The sequence below is a fragment of the Megalopta genalis genome, chromosome 10 (assembly GCF_051020955.1).
Source record: "Megalopta genalis isolate 19385.01 chromosome 10, iyMegGena1_principal, whole genome shotgun sequence".
Taxonomy (NCBI): Eukaryota; Metazoa; Arthropoda; class Insecta; order Hymenoptera; family Halictidae; genus Megalopta; species Megalopta genalis.
In genome coordinates, this window is record NC_135022.1 from 17,545,912 (window position 1) to 17,562,145 (window position 16,234).

Consider the following 16,234-nt stretch of genomic DNA (forward strand, 5'->3'; position numbering starts at 1 on the left):
ATATATATATATATATATATATATATATATATATATATATTATATAATATATTCGTTTAAAGCAGCGAACTGATCCTGCAGTGTCTGACTCAATACAGTTTAATATATTCTTATTCAGTGCTCAACACGCGTTTTCCCACTGCAGGGTCACATTTCACGCATAATGATTGAGAAACTAAAGATCTCTCCTATACAATTTCCCTGGATAGAAAATAGTTTACACCTAATTTAGATGGTTCGTTTAGTCGAATCACCTATCGCAATTTCGAGTATAATTTTCATCCTCCGTACGTAAACGACGCTTCTCTGAAGAGTACGTGTCGGATTTATGCGCGAGTTGCGCTTGCAAAAGGTGTTCCCTTTAGAAATTCCCGCTTGCCGTGGGGGTTAGAAACCTCCGCTATTGAGTCCGGAGGAAATTCAGCTGCGTCTGTGCGGAATTTACGTGCCGGCAGCGTGTCCGATTGTTCGCGGCCGTATTTTCGCATCGACGGGCGCCGCGCCGGTAACTTCCACGCCGACACGTCCGGGCTGGCGAGCCGGCTCGGTAATAAAACAAATCTCCTTATACGCTTGTAAGTTCGCACGGTTCCGGGATGTCGTATATGGCGATCGGACAGGTATTCCATGAATCGCGGACGGAGGGGCTCGGCGATGACTCGGGGAGATCCTAGTAAACGATACATCGCGTTGTTCGAGCCGCGTTCCTTGGCCCGCTGTCTCGTAATTCGCGAGCTTCGCGCGGGCTCCGCGCGGTCTTCGAGCGGGCCTCGCGCGGCTCCGCGTTCCTCGCTCGGATATTTCCATAAATCTGCGAAGCCCGTCTCCTCGAGTTATCAACGACTTATCCCCGCGGCGGAGAACGGGAACCACAGGACTCGAAATTTTTCACGGAAAGTTGGATCCCGGAGCGCAATTTCGAATTTCAATATCGCGGGCCCGGCGTGCCGATCCGCGTCGAATCCCAGCCGGGCAGCGGGGATTCCATCAGTATCTCGGGGGGCGAGCAAAGAACCACGGAGACGATATCGCGCGCTATTCAAGTTATGTTGCATGGACCTGATCGCACGATGCAACAGGGAGAGGGGATCGGAACACAGATACAAGCGGAGATGCGGCTGGATCGCACGAAAGTCCGTCGGGATCCTGGACCCCCCCCCTCTCTCTCACTCACTCACTCATTCTCTCTCTCTTTCTCTCTCTCTCTCTCACTCACTCACTCATTGATCTCTCTCTCTCTCTCTCACTCACTCATTCTCTCTCTCTCTCTCTCTCTCTCTCTCTCTCACACACACACACACACACTCACTCACTCACTCATTCCCTCTCTCTCTTTCTTTCTCTCACACACACACACTCACTCACTCACTCATTCACTCTCTCTCTCTTTCTTTCTCTCACTCATTCTCTCTCTCTCTCTCTCTCTCTCTCTCTCTCTCTCTCTCTCTGGCCGTTATCAGGATGACCAGGTTCCTGTTGTTGTACCGCGGCCCGTCCGACGCTGACGTAGTCGTTACTCTACTCCGGGTGGAGACTGCATGCTCTCGCGTATCTCGCAGGATCCATTGGATCGCATCTACATGAACATGTGATGCAACCATGGAGGGTGCACTGCTCCGGCCGACCGGCTGAATATGAAGAGATAGAGGTTGTAAGCTGAGTGTGTAATCCGAAATTCGGATGTAACAGACTGTTCATCAGATTCAGATAAGCCGGATGTTAATAAGTCGAAAGAGCTTATCTTCTTTCGTCTTTGCAGAAGCTGGATCAGATCGTTGACCTGTTGGTTCTTTGAGATGAATTTTCGAAGTTTTGCAGAAAGTAGTCGGGATTAGATTGCTTCGTCCATGCGCTCAAAGAAGTTGGCTGCTATCGCGGCGACTACGTTAGGGAGTTGGGTCTCCTTCAGGTTCAATGAGCCGCGGGTCACCAAGTGACCCATTTGATAATTTCAAAATTGTATTTATTTCTATAATGGTTAGAACTATAATTTAACATTTTTATGTTTAAAGTTTAATTGTCAGTTGTAATTATTTTCTCTTTCAAATTTATATATTTATATTTTATAAAATATCACTGACCCGAAATGTCTTCTAACCCTGTCATACAATTTTCAAACCACTGGCACTCAAAAACAAGCATTAGTATTGAGACTCAAAAATTTGGAAGTATAATATGAACATTCTAGAACATCGTTTCCTTTATTAGAACTCGATATCTCAAGTACATTGAATTAATTGTTAATTTCACTTTCCCGAAAAAAAGTGTGGGAACATTTTTACTCAGTGCGACAGTGGAGGGTTAATAGTCACATTTTGTTTAACTTTGATCCGCAGCCAAAAAAGGTTGCCGACGGCTGCTCTGTGATAAAATTCTGAAGTTTGCATTAACCATTTTATCTTGTTGGAGGACTTATCGGTACGGTTGCCTAACAAACCGCGCCCGAGATACAGGACCAGAAACGATGGTTCCCTTGTCGAAAGATTGTTCGTAGCATCGTAGTAAAGTAGACGGAACCAAAAAAGACCAGAGCACAGTTACGAATGGCCCGCGCAAGAATCGGCTTGCGTAGATCAGGCGAATCCTAACAAGGTGTCTCAGGAGCCCTCCGCTCCGCGGACAAAAGGTGTCACGGGCAAGATTGTCCCCGGTGCATCAGAAAGCACCAAGTCTGCTGCACATTGCATCTTGATACCCGCGAGCCGAAATTTTCACACGAGAGGCTCGGCCAGACAGGGGTGCGCCCTTCTATTCGACGCAGCAGCGAGTAGCGTCGTTGGTGTGTGCACGCAGCGTGCAGGTAGCGCGAGGGTTCGTGCAGGTGAGATTATCTAAATTTAAATCGCGCCGCAGCGCAGACCCGTGGAAGAGCATTGTTCCTGGTTGTTGCGGCTCGAGAGGACGCGCCGCCAGTTTTTCGAGTGCTCGTGGGACACGAGAGGAGAAGAGAGGAGAGGAGAGAAGAGGGCAGAAGCAGAAGCGAGGCGGACCGCGCGTTGCTGAAGGGCGAAACGAGAGGAGAGGACGAGGAGAGGAGGTCGAAGACGAGTCGGGCTAACGTAGGGCACCCACACGTTCGCCCTGCAAGACACACGAGGGTCGCACACACGCCGCTCACAAAAGGGCCCCCACGGTGCAGGTGCAGCGCTGCAGATCGGTGCATTCATCGGGGGGCGCTCGGCGACCCTCTACGGCGACGTCGTCAAAAGGCCCGCGACGTACCCGCGATTCGATGAAAACGAGCGACACCTTCAGCTGCCACGGGACGGCCGTCTCCCGCAGGCTTCAGGACCTGACAATCTCGTTTCCGCCGGTGCTTCAATTCGCTTCGACTATAGGGCGTAGAACAATCGATACGAAACTTCGCAGCTAATATGTAAGAGCGTTTTAATCTATTTTTGCGGAATTGTTGGGAAGACCTGCAACCGCAGCAGCTTCGAACTATGCCGTTCTACATGTTCGCGAACCCTAGAACCGCGCGAGCTACCTTGTTCTCTTTTACGTGCTACGTTGTTGGCAACTATTCAGCGACAAGTTTGATGCCAACTGTTTCGCCCTGCTGTAATTTGTAGAGCAAGGGTTCAATCCCTAAAACAAGATATGTGTTCAAAAAATATACGTGCGTGGACGTATCGAGTCTTTCACTCATCCGTCACTTCGGATGCGATTAATTGAAATGTTAATGAAACTATGTAAAATTGATCTATACTGTTTGAAATATCGGACACGAAATCCGTACAGACCATAGTCTGTTCAACAATGAGTAAAATGCCTCGATGAATATCCTAAATCTAGGAGCCTGATTTCAATGATGAAGGTGGAAAAGGAAGTAGACAAAATTGTAAAGAGAGAATTTAGGTAGATGGTGGGCGGTGTTTGGAAATGAAGAGAAACTTCGACTTTTATGCATTCGTGCTAAAATGGAGTAATTGCAATTTAAAGTAGTAGAAAGATTAACAGAATTTAATAACGGCAATGCATTACTTTCAATCTGTTACAATTATTAAAGAAAGAACAAACTTGTTTGGTTTCCATTTCTTGCAACCGACACAGACAATGTTTATTTTACATAAAAATCCGCAGTCTATTTACAAAAAGGGGTCATAAAATGGGTCATCAATGCGCCCTACGGTGTCGAATTCTCGACGATGACGCGTGCAGACAAAAATCGTACGTATCATTTTCGAACGATCGTAGTTCGAGGTTGATCGATTCATCTAAAAGCTCACCGTCGAAGAATAAGGAAAACAATCGCGCATACTGCACAACAAAGTTGAACAGAAGACCTCGCCAACTCGTAAAACTGATTCCCGATGGTCAGGCATTCGAGACCCGCGTCTTTCCTGTTTCTCCTATTTCGTAGCCAGTATCCCATCGAACCGGGGGACCATACCTTGCCACCTACGTGTGAAATCTGCCGGGGATTACACGGGGAACGGGACACGTGCAAAGTGTCTGCTCCGAAGCACCTACTCTCGGATTCCAAGAAATGTCAAACAGCTCTGCGCCTCGCGTGGGTGTCGCGGACAGGCGGACGGATAATCGGCCGTCTCCGCGTCGCAGGTGCAGGCACGCATCGTAGCTCCTCCCATCGATAGATCGTCTCGATTCACTGCAAATGTATCTGACAATGCGGCGCGGTTCTGAGCGTTTTTGAGCGTTAGATGGAACGAGTGCCGATTGCCAGACGACGTTGGCAGCCGATAAAAATCGCAGACAATCGAGAGATCAACGTGGAGCCGGAAGACGAAGACAAGGATCTCTCCACGATGCGACGAGACTGCTCGCACCGGTAATAAGACAAATCGAGGCCTATTATCTGCATAATCGTGATAACTGCATAATGACGGGATCGTCGCGAGACGGCCGGCCGGTACCATGAAACTTGTCAAGGAACGGCTCCTATGATTAATGCCCGGTAGAAGAGCGTCGCGCGCTGATTGAATATAATAGCCGCCGGCAAAAATAATCGTGCCGTAACGACGTCGTAATCGCACGCTCGCTCTCGCTCGGATCAAAACAAAGAACAAAGCGAATCCTCCGCGATCGGCGTACGTACATAATTACCTTGCCGGCGCTGTTCCTCGCCGTCGCGTTCCTTACGCATCAACGAGAATCGAGCAGCAAACTATGTCCGGAGAACGGAAACGAATTCGAACGAGAGCAACTTGCGCTTCTTCGCCGCGAAGAAATGCTTTTATAGGCAGCCCCTGGGGCGGTGTTTTTATAAGACGAGATGAAAGAAAGATGACAGTTTCAATATCGCGACGGTAGGACGCTGTCTATCGTATTTTCTTTGTATAAAGCACTCAGAGTGGGCGTGGCTTTCTTGCTCTCAACTTTCAACGAGCCAGGGCAACGCATCGAGCAACGTGTGTTTATACCCGCATGGAAGCTTCATCTGTCATAAAACTATAGAGTTTAACTAGCTGGTTCGATCATGGGCAGAGTGCCATGTGGGGCATTGTCCTGGCTCCGTTAAAATCCGGAGCAGCGAAGCCACGCCTACTCGGAGTTCTCCACGTCGCACAGCTGTCATTTTGACTTTTCTAGGAATCGAGAAATCAGTTCATCGGCGCGTCACGGATCACTTTTGTTCTTGATTTTTAAATAGCCAAGGATGTGGGTAGAATGAAAAAGTAAAAATGTCTTTTTACAAGCCGTAAATATTTTATTTTTAAACATTCGATTTCTTAATTGCTCGAAAAATCAAAATGATCACTGCGCGACAGAAAGAGATCAAGGGAGATAAAGTTTTATCTATAACATCGGAAGATGTAAAATTGTTGACGCAGCGTGCTCTATCCGAAAAGAGATCGAGATAATCCTTTCATCTCTTTTGCATCGTATAATATATAGATATAAATACAGTTTGCCAACGCAATACTGCTGCAGCTCCTTTAAAATTAAGATCGAAGAAGCCACGCTCACTCGGAACAGTTGCAAGAAAAAGTCAAGCAAACGGGCTCTTTAACCGCAATCTAAGTTACAAAATGTACGTAATGGTCGCACGATGATTTGTATTGATACGTGGCTCCCGGAGGCAATCAACTCACTTTCAGCGCAAAGACTGCTCGTTGTCTATGCGCGGGCTACCTATTTTTCGTGCAACCACTTTTGCTCGCGTGCTGCCATCATCCACGCCGACCCCGGGCCGTACCCGAGTACTTTTCCTCGACTCGAGCCACTCGCGATCACGAACGTTTCGCGTAATAACCGGTGATTCGCGTCGAACATAAAATCCCCTATTTGTTATACGAGCCCTTTTTCTCTTTTGCGGCGGCACGCGGTGATCGTTAAACGGCTCGTTAAGACCCCGGCTGCAACCCGACATGCGATCCACCCTTAAATCCTCCGGCGATCGCATAAACGGGACGCACAGAGCCGGGTCGGCATACGAAAAGGGGGTTAATACACCCTGCGCACGATACCACCAACCGAAATAATTCGGATCCCGTATTATTCGCTTTGGCGCATCGCGATGCACCAGATGCACGCGCATACTTCGATATGCTAATTTTCGGGACGCCGCTAATTTTGATCTGCCTCGACGCGTCTTGTCTAATCTCCTTAAATAGGAAGATTTCACTACACCAAAGTGGAAGTTCAGTGTTGTACATTGAACGACGAAGATCATAATTGGCAAACAAATAGATATTTATATACTTTTGCGATATTCATCCCCTAACTAAGAAGCTTAAAAGAAATATTTCTGACAGATTGATGACAGAATTTTATGCACAGAATTTGGATCTACTGAAATTCAATATTTATAATATTATGTAATTGAATTGAATTTATTCACATATACATATAATATATATATATATATTCACTATTTTTAAAATTATATAACTTTTGTCGAGTGACGGGAAATCAATGAATCAGCTATACAGTTTAGGAAGATTATTGTTAATGAATGTATATGTCCTGTAAAACATCGAACAAAATCTCGATGAGCGTTGTGAGGTTTTAAAGTGCAGGACTGACCTAGAAAAACGGATGGAGCATTAAAGTTTGCTAGCGAATTATTTGCCCTACCGTGCACAACTTGTTTTAATGGATCTTTCCAAAGTTTTCCATAGGAATTTAAGTTACATTAAAATGAATGAATTTGTCACGATGTACATTAATAAACGACTCCGACAACACGATACGTCCTAAGGAACATACGAGAGTTAAAAAACCAATGAAGCGACATTTTAACCTGGATAACGTGTGAAATGTATTTCAATAATAGCGAATTCAGACATCGGTGGATCAGATAAACGAAGTTAGCAAAGGTAGAAACATATGAAACGTCACGTCACGTGAATTCACAGGAAAATTAATACGGGACATCTGCCCACGCGTGACAACATATGAGCAGCGTGACGTGATCCTGATCTGCCTGTAACAGATTCGAAACAATAAAAACATGCAGGCGCACACTCTTTGAATGTCACGTGATTTCACGTGGCGTGACATAGCGCGACATAGTATAACATAGGCGTATACAGCATACATATAGTATAACATAGTCAAAATAACCTTGACATAGTATGACATAGTATGACATGTATGTTTCTACTTTAATTCTGTGGCTGCAAGAAAAAACGCCGCAAGTCTCATATTTTCACTTCCGAGATATTGTCGCTCAAATCCTATAAAATTCGTCTTCACGATATTTTTTCTGATAAATACGCGAATCCTATATGCCACAGTTCAATTACAACATTAACTTAAATTCTTTGAAATCGCGACTTGCAGCGTTTTGCTTTATAGCCGCAGAATTGTCTTGGATATCGAAACACGGTGCATCGACAAAAGATCAACGAAGCAAGAATATGCCCAAGAAAGTGGTCAATTGGGATGCTCGAACGGCGAGTAGCGGAAAGCGGGGGCGGATAATCGCACGCGGCCGATGCGACGGTGTTACCTGTTGCTTCTTGAGCCCGGGGAAAGCGGGGAAAGCGGTGTCGCGGTCGGCGGCGCGGAAAAATCAGCCTAAGCGTGAGCAAGACTGCAGTAGTAACAGCCGTCGGATCCTGACGACGACGAGACCGGGACCGTAAAAAGCCCGCCGGAAGGCGAGCGGTCGGTCGGTCTGTCCCGACAAAAGCGGGACAAAAGGACGACGGTGGAGCCGTGATATCGTGGCGCCAGTCGCGGGGCCGTGCTTCGGTCCGAGCAAACAAAACGAATGGTCGTCGACCACAGGGAGGTTGCGGCGGCGATGGCGATCGATGCAGCGGGATACACACTATGCAGCAAAAGGAATATGGGCCAGGCCGGACTCGCGAAAAGAGATGCACCGAGGCGGACGAGCCGCGGTAGAATCGGGAACGACGTTCGAAGGCCGTTTCTCGGACGTCTGCTTCTCGCGAGACGAAAGGCCGGATAACCACCGTGATATATTATAATCTGAAACGGGCAATCCAGGTGAAAAATGATCGCCGCGCGCGTACCGTGACGCGTGTAATTGGAAAGGCAGTGCCGAGCGGTTGCGAACGATATATACTGTTGGTGGATCCGAATGGCTGAAGTCTTATGGTTTGAATGCCGTCGTAACGTGTGCTGTTTAAATCGTGAATATTAAGTCGGCAAGTTCATGTGGGCAGTCTAGGTTCATTACCTCCATTAAAATTCTCACTTATCCGGTTCTCTAGGACCATTTTCTGGCTCGCTCGCCCGAGGAACACGGACCACTTCATTAGACCTAATATGAATGCGATTGAAATTGGCTGCTGGAAAATGAGAAGTCGGATGAAGCCTAGCATGCTAATGGGCCCGGATCGAAGTAACTGTCATAAGATCAACCGTATTTTCAACTGCTTGCTTTTGCGATTTAATTTCAATATGTCATACCCGATGGTGAAAAACGAAGTACATACATACATATGTAGTTCGCGTATCGTTGTGAAACGGTTAGATCGCTATCGCGCGTTCGTGTCAGCATTCAAACACCCGTGGCCGTTCTTAAGGCGTCGTGATGAAGCAAGTATTAAGAACTATTCCGAGCCGAGAAACGGAGGTGACAAGAGTAGAGAAGCATCGATTGACGAAGAACGGAGCAAGGGTCAAAGCTCCCGAGCTCCAACGCTGGCAGCCAGAAAAGTGTAGAAGCTTGACTACAAAATGGTCACGAAGACGTATTATCGAAGTCGATCAGCTACCGCAGAGTCTTCAATCTGGATCGAGCAGGATCGAGGAGATCCAACCTCCACTTTCCGATAACACTTTTTCTTTCTTTCCCGGGGACGAAGCTGTTGAGGCGAACGACGGTGATTAACTGGAATGACGAGGCGGCAATTAGACTCGTTACCTGCCCTGCCCTATCGTTATTGGGGCGCTCCGTGCAACACATGCACAGGGCCTCGCGTTCCTCGCATGCACCGCGGTCCGCGATAACAATCTAATTGATATTTACGGCTGGCCTAGTGCATCCAGGTATTTTTAGGCTGGCGCTAAGTCAGCGCCATGTAAAGCGCACTTGAAGCGGCCGTAGCAACGACCCCGGGAACACGCGACGAACGCGCTGACAGAACCACGGGGATCGGTAATGCGCACGAAAATGCTCCGTTATATAAACACCGGTCTCGCGAGGCGGTAGAAATCTTTGTACGGAAACCGGGAGAGGGTTACGCGAGCTCCTTTCTTTCAACGCGGGATAGGGCACTTTCGAAGAAATTGCTTCGGAAGACGCGCGACCTCCTTAAATCCATTTTCTCTTATCCGGCCGATGGAAAAGTTCCGCGACTTCGTGAGTTAACCGATAATCGAATCAAGTATGAACCATTTTGATAGATCAGATTGTGGACAATACAGTTATGCCAGCGGTATAAACTTTCTTCATCTCCCGAGAAAGTTACGAAACTTTTACAGCGCGAAACAATATAGTCTCCTTAGCTTTACGACACCGAGATCTTCGGGAAGCTTGGTTGCTTCAAGAGGCGATGCGTAATCGGCGGATTTTTATGAAACGCAATACTTTAAATATTCACAGCAGAACTTACAGCCATTAACACGTTCCGTGCCACGTGTACCATCGATGGTACACGCTTGCATGTTTACTTAGTGAACTGAACAAATTGTTTACAAGAAATTTAGAACCGAAGAATCAATTTCCACCGCAAGAATGGGCGTTGATAAGTTTTTGTTACGTTGTTATGTGTACGAGAATTAATAATTGCACGTAATACATCAAGTTTTAGTAAAATATCAAAGTGTGAAGATTCGAGTAAAAAAAGTTCGGCACGGAACGTGTTAAACACGCCGTCCAAATTGCATGTACGAGCTCATGTAGACGATATATCATCCTTTTTGATTTGAAGTTACAATCTGCTAAGAGATCAAGTCATCTTCTCGAGATATGGAATAGGCCACGCTAAGAGGACACAGTTATAGCAAAGTATTCAATACCCATTTACGAAACATGCAACATACTGACATCAATCGATCGTCTTATATTATAATGCCCGAAACATAATGTGCTTCGTGAAAAATACAAAATAGGAAATAAATTGAAAGATAACCTCGACGAGAATAAAATAGAAGACCCACTCGAATTTATTTTAAAAAACCGAAATCCTGCAAGCGTTACCGTAATGATTGCGTTCTCGTAGCTAATAACCACGCAGTTGATGCGACGTAAAGCCTTTAACCGAAAAGAAACAAGAAATGTCTTTGTTCTCTCCGAGGTCTTCAATTGAGATAAACACCCTATTGTTCCTTTCTAAACATTCTCCCGTAGAAGATCAAAGACGTTTGAAATGTATAAGACCCGACACGTGTAAACGGCCGGCCCGCGGAGGCCAAGGGCCGATAATTACAAGCCGACAATTATTCTCGAAGGAAACTTTGCATAAGTCACGCCCCGGCACGGGCTGTCCCGAAACGATTAGTTTGATTAACCGATAACTCCGGACGTCGTCGTATTTGCCGGCTAACGTATTCACGGCACGCCACTCAATAAGCCCGAATTATCGACAATTAAAGCGCAATCGTGGAAGCGGCCGGCCACCGAGCCCTGGCAATGGTCGTTTATGCAAATTCCCCGAGCGGATCAGCCGTGATCCTTTAAACCTGTTCCGTGAGAAACGTGTCCCGCTTTCAAAAACTGGCCGGACGGTATCTGGCCGGGCCGATCGGGGAAACTTTTAAACGACGTCGCTAATTAATCCGCGACTCCTTTTTTCATCGGGTTCGCTGCGAGCTCCGGCCTGTCCAAGAATGATCCAGACCGAGAGTTCCGTCTTCAGCGATTTCGATGTTGACAGCGAGAGGATCGATCCGCACGAACAATCTCCGACGGACGGGTTCCGAGGCTGGACGCAGAAATAGTTCGCATAATCGTCGTAGCCAATTTCCTCGGCGCACGATTTCGTGGTAATTTTCTTGCGGACCTCGTGGAATCTCGAATCGATCGCGGCACCGCGAGCAAGATCGTCGCGCCGGAATTTTCGCTGGAAGCGTCCTGGGCCCGGTTCCAGGAAGATTTACTGTTCTTTATATTTAGCGGACAAGGCGGCCCTTTATTGAGATGTCATCGGTTAACGCAAAACGAGAGTAATGCGATTGGCCCGGCTCGGTGGTCCCGGCCCGGCAAAAAGTCGCCCGGGCCCCCAGACTGGCCCGGGACTGGCCCAGAGACCGGGACCCGACTTCGGCCCGCGCCGCTGTTATAAATAAGCCCGCGGTATAGGAACGATTGCGAGCCCTACCGCGGCTACCGGCTACAGGTATGTAAACGCCGCAGGGACGGAGAAAGGGACGCCGGTGTGGTACTTCTGAATTAATTATTTGATTTTGCCCGTATGAATAATTCAACGTCCGGCAAGATGAATCTTGACCGACGCGCGTTTATACGCCCGAGGCTAGGCGGCGGAAAATGGGATTGCCTTTTGATTTATCGAGCCACGCCGGAAAGAAAAGCCGCGGATACTCGGCCCTTCCTCCTACCCCGTCTTCGGGGGGGGGGGGGGGAAGATTGAGGAGCCGGGAACGTGCAAATTTCATTACCTTATTGTTCCCTTCGCGAGCTCCTGTAATTTATTGTTCCCGATACCGCTTCTTTGATCGGTTGTCGTTGAACTCTCGGGAGCAACAGGAAAAGTCAGCAGATCGGACGCGATTTATCAAACGTGTTTCAGGGAGCGAAATTTATAAATCGGGTGCAGAAATGATACGAGAAACATTCGTTTCTTTTCGGTAAAGATTTTCAATCGCTGAAGATATTCTGCATTCAGCTGATAGAAGGTTGACACGATTTATACTTCTAAAGGGTAAAGTGGAGCGGATTATTGTGCGGTAATCAATTGCTGTGTCTTTGATTTGTTTGCGGGCATAATTAAGTTCATATTTATTTCAAATCTTTTTATTACTTTATTTTGTTTACTTTTTAAATAACAAAAATTTAGTATGTCGTACTCGATAAATAGAAAATTAATTATGCCTGAAAACGAATCAAAGGCGCGGCGATTGGTCACCCCACAGTAACCGGTTCCACTACCCTAGTTTTAAATCAAAATGATCTATTTGATCGATCGAGCCGTGAACTGGAAATACTATGCCAGAAATAGAAAGATAACATAGCAAGAGGATGTTAGTTCGATTGATTAATAAATAATAATTAAAGCGAAGATTTTTCTAGCAAGTGCAAATTATCTGTACTTAGAGATCATCCAGACATTCGCGACCCTTTTAAATCATTTTAACGACTTAAACGTAACAACTCAGCATTTCGAAATGCTTGAAATACTTCTGCCGTTTCTGGACCTACTAATTATTTTCACAAGTGCATACATTTCGTAGCGTGCCAATAACCATCGCGTACCAACCTTGGCTCTGCGTTCTCCGATCGGTCATTCCTCGAATCTCGGGAAACGAGCTTGCTGGTAACGATAATGAAGAATTACGTTTAATGCGATAATTGAATGTTCGATGATAATTCTGCTGGTTAACATCCATACGCATTATCTGTATAGGTGATCGAGCAACCTGGGTCCGAGCCGCGCGAAATAAAAGTATACCGTCAGCGGCGGTAATCGATCTGTTACATGAGTCAGTTCCTGCGACGAGCCGAGCGTGTCCGTAGCACATTAATTATTATTGCGATAGTCCGGGGCAGAGCTGTCTTTTTCTTTTCGTTAAGCCCGGGCTTAGGGAACCGGCCACGCCTTGCGGTCATTATTCATCCGATAGCGTACACCGATTCGTGATTTTTGACGGAATCCGCGAAAAACCCGCCGACGAAATAAAAGAAATCGAAACTGGTGTTCCCGCCCTGTTCGTTATTAGCCAGTGATTAACCTCTTGACAACATACTCTATCTTTCCAGTCCGTGGCCGTGTAGCACATATTTTGGAGCCTTTTGCCATTTCGATCGGACAACTTTTCAGACTTTCAACCCTTTTAGTGCCGAACTACGATGTATCGTTGTTGACCACACTTGAGAAATTGTTGTTTCCTTAATAATTCGAATAAATAACAGTTCTCTTTCCTAATTTGTGTTCCTCTTTGAATGTTCAATTTTATACGTTCTTTCTTTCTCTTTCGATCGCCATTAAAAGATTGAAAAGTATTAAAATTTTCATCGAGCATAATTTTGTTAAAATTTGCACTTGCTTGACTTCTGCGTCAAGGTATTCAGTTGTTGATACAGAGAAAACATTCTATCTTGTGTGAGATTTACAAATGCGAAGGTTCGTGACAAAGTTTGTAGCAGAAAGAAACCGTGGGCTGAGAACCACCGAATATGAATGATGTGGTGGGGACAGGAAGCTCCTCCCACGCAGTGGTGGGGACACAAAGCAGTACCCAAGAGTTGCAGCAGCTTAGCAAACGCTATTATTTTATATTCACCCGGTCGACGCGCAGCTGCGATCTAAAGTAGAAGTCACTGGCACACCCAGTTGATTTTAATTAAACAAACGTCGCGACTACAATTATATTATCTTACTCGAAGAACAGTTGCGCTTTCATCCGGTGTTCATCGTCGTCTAGGGATTAAATCAAAGAGAGAGAGAGAGAGAGAGAGAGAGAGAGAGAGAGAGCAAAGGGAGAGGGAGTCAAAGGGATATATATATATGTAGATAGAGCATAGAGCAAGACGATCATGGTAACAAGCGGAGAAGTCGATTCGCCGTAGCGATTCGTCTCTCTCCGCGAATCGAATCCGACGTTATCGCAAACACACGTTTCAGGGTACTTCGGCAAGTATCTGAACAAGTACAACGGCCTGTACATACCGCCGGGATGGCGAGAGTGGGGCGGCCTCATAATGAATTCACGGTACTACAACTACAGCGTGAACATGAACGGGAAGAAGATAAAGCACGGCTTCGAGTACAGCAAGGACTATTATCCGGACCTGATAGCGAACGACAGCGTGGCTTTTCTCAGACAGAGCAAACACAATTTCGCCCGGAAGCCGGTGATGCTCGTCGCGAGTTTCCCGGCGCCGCATGGACCGGAGGACTCCGCACCCCAGTTCTCCCATCTGTTCTTCAACGTCACCACTCACCAGTAAGTACCAGAAACTTTGTCATTGTGTTTGCCTTCGTTACCGGCCAGTCTCCTTCGACTGCCTTGCGCTGCTGCGTTGCCCTGCGTTGCCGAGCTGTAGCGGAGATCTGGGTCAACTCGTTAGCCCCGAGATCGGAGATCTGTTTGCAGTTCAATCATGCGCTTCCTGTCTGCAAGATTTTACTAATTCCGATCGACGCTTCCTATCTCTCGGCCGATCTTTGTAAAATCGTAGCAACACGTTTTTCGAACAGGATCCGTCTACTCACTTTGACGCGAGTAGTTTGCCTTGGACAGTCTAGTAAGAATCAGTCGGCAATAGCAAAGAAATAAGTGCAAGATCTATTTAATCTGTCACCCTTGCTTTCAGCTTTACCTTTTCCTTGTATTTAAAAGTTTATTTTAGTATTCGGAGCACGTTTAAGTATATTTTCGGAAAAATAATGGCAGTATCGTTAGTAACAATTGGACTACTGATTTACAAAATATTGTAAACATTTAAAGAATTAAAAAATATTGTTGTATTATTTCAGTCTGATTAAAGTGACTAGGAACAAAAGTAAATGTCTGTGTATGGCAAATAAGCGAAACTGTCTTTATTTTGTCTAAAAATCCGCTGTCTAGTTGTAATTAGTTTTAGATTATGCTTCCAGTGTGCTTTAGCTATGTATTTGATCATCCCATAAGTAACACAGTTTCCGGAAAAAGCATTACTATGACCTAATATTTTGAAGAAGAAAGATCGGATATTACAATTACCTAACTAACAATAGTTTCGAAAGCCTCGGTGAGCTAGAACCGATTGCAAGACCATCGTATGAAGTGTTCGAAGTAGACGTGGCCTCGATGCCCTTTGCATCTACGTCTCCACTGTCCCATAGGGCATTGCGTGCTCATGCCAACGCCAGATAGTGCAGCTCCGTCTGCGAGTCGTTACCTTCTCGCGAAATGGGTCTCGAGCCTCGCGATTGCAGGCAACTGGCTGCATTATTATTTACACACGTACCGCGCGTCCCTCTTTAAACGAGCTTTTCACCGACTCGCGTTAGTCGCAATTTACCTTCTTGCGCTGGGAACCGTATCATCAGGCCTCTGCCTTTCTAAAGATCCGCCCGTATAACGATTCTTCATCCCTTTCACCCGGAGCGCACAAGCTCGCGAGACGACGGCGCAGGCAAATGAAATATTTTAGGGTCCGTCGCGCGGGGCTCCTTATTAGTATCGACATTGTGAATGGGAGAACTGGAGGCAAGTGAAATGTCAACGACTATCCGAAGAAATGGTAAACAGACGCAGAACTGTACTCGTTTCTGTTCATTCAGAGGCCGCCTCGAGGCATCTCGAGTGCCGCCGAGCGATGAATTAAATTTATCAAAGCCTTCGAGACGGTTGTCTGACTCTGCGGTTTCGTGCACATGATGGGACTTGAAGCGATGCATTAGGGGAATCAGAATGCAAGCCGCAGGATGGCGCGTTAGATGATTTTAATTACATCAATCGGTACGGATTCTCTATACCTCTGCTTAGTTTCGTTTCTTAAACAAATTGTTCAGTTTCAAGGTACATTTTCGAGACAAATGTTTTTAGACAATTTATGTGGCAACACTTATATCGTTATCGAACTGCGGATTTTAAAGTCGAGCTGCTTGCGTAGCAAGCTTAATTCTACAAGAATTTTTACAGTTACCTATCTCATTCTTTAGCGGATCCAGTTGTTTCTTTCCACTTC

General features: G+C 46.2%; 1 protein-coding gene across 5 annotated transcripts in view; it reads left to right on the forward strand.

Moving 5' to 3' along the window:
* The window catches only part of Sulf1 (Extracellular sulfatase Sulf1), a 122,877-nt gene that overhangs the window by 84,869 nt on the left and 21,774 nt on the right, over nucleotides 1–16,234 (forward strand). For all 5 annotated transcript variants that reach the window (XM_033470131.2, XM_033470135.2, XM_033470134.2 and 2 more), the window contains exon 4: nucleotides 14,184–14,505. In XM_033470131.2, coding sequence (XP_033326022.2) covers nucleotides 14,184–14,505 — 322 coding nt within the window. The remainder of the gene's footprint in view (nucleotides 1–14,183; nucleotides 14,506–16,234) is intronic.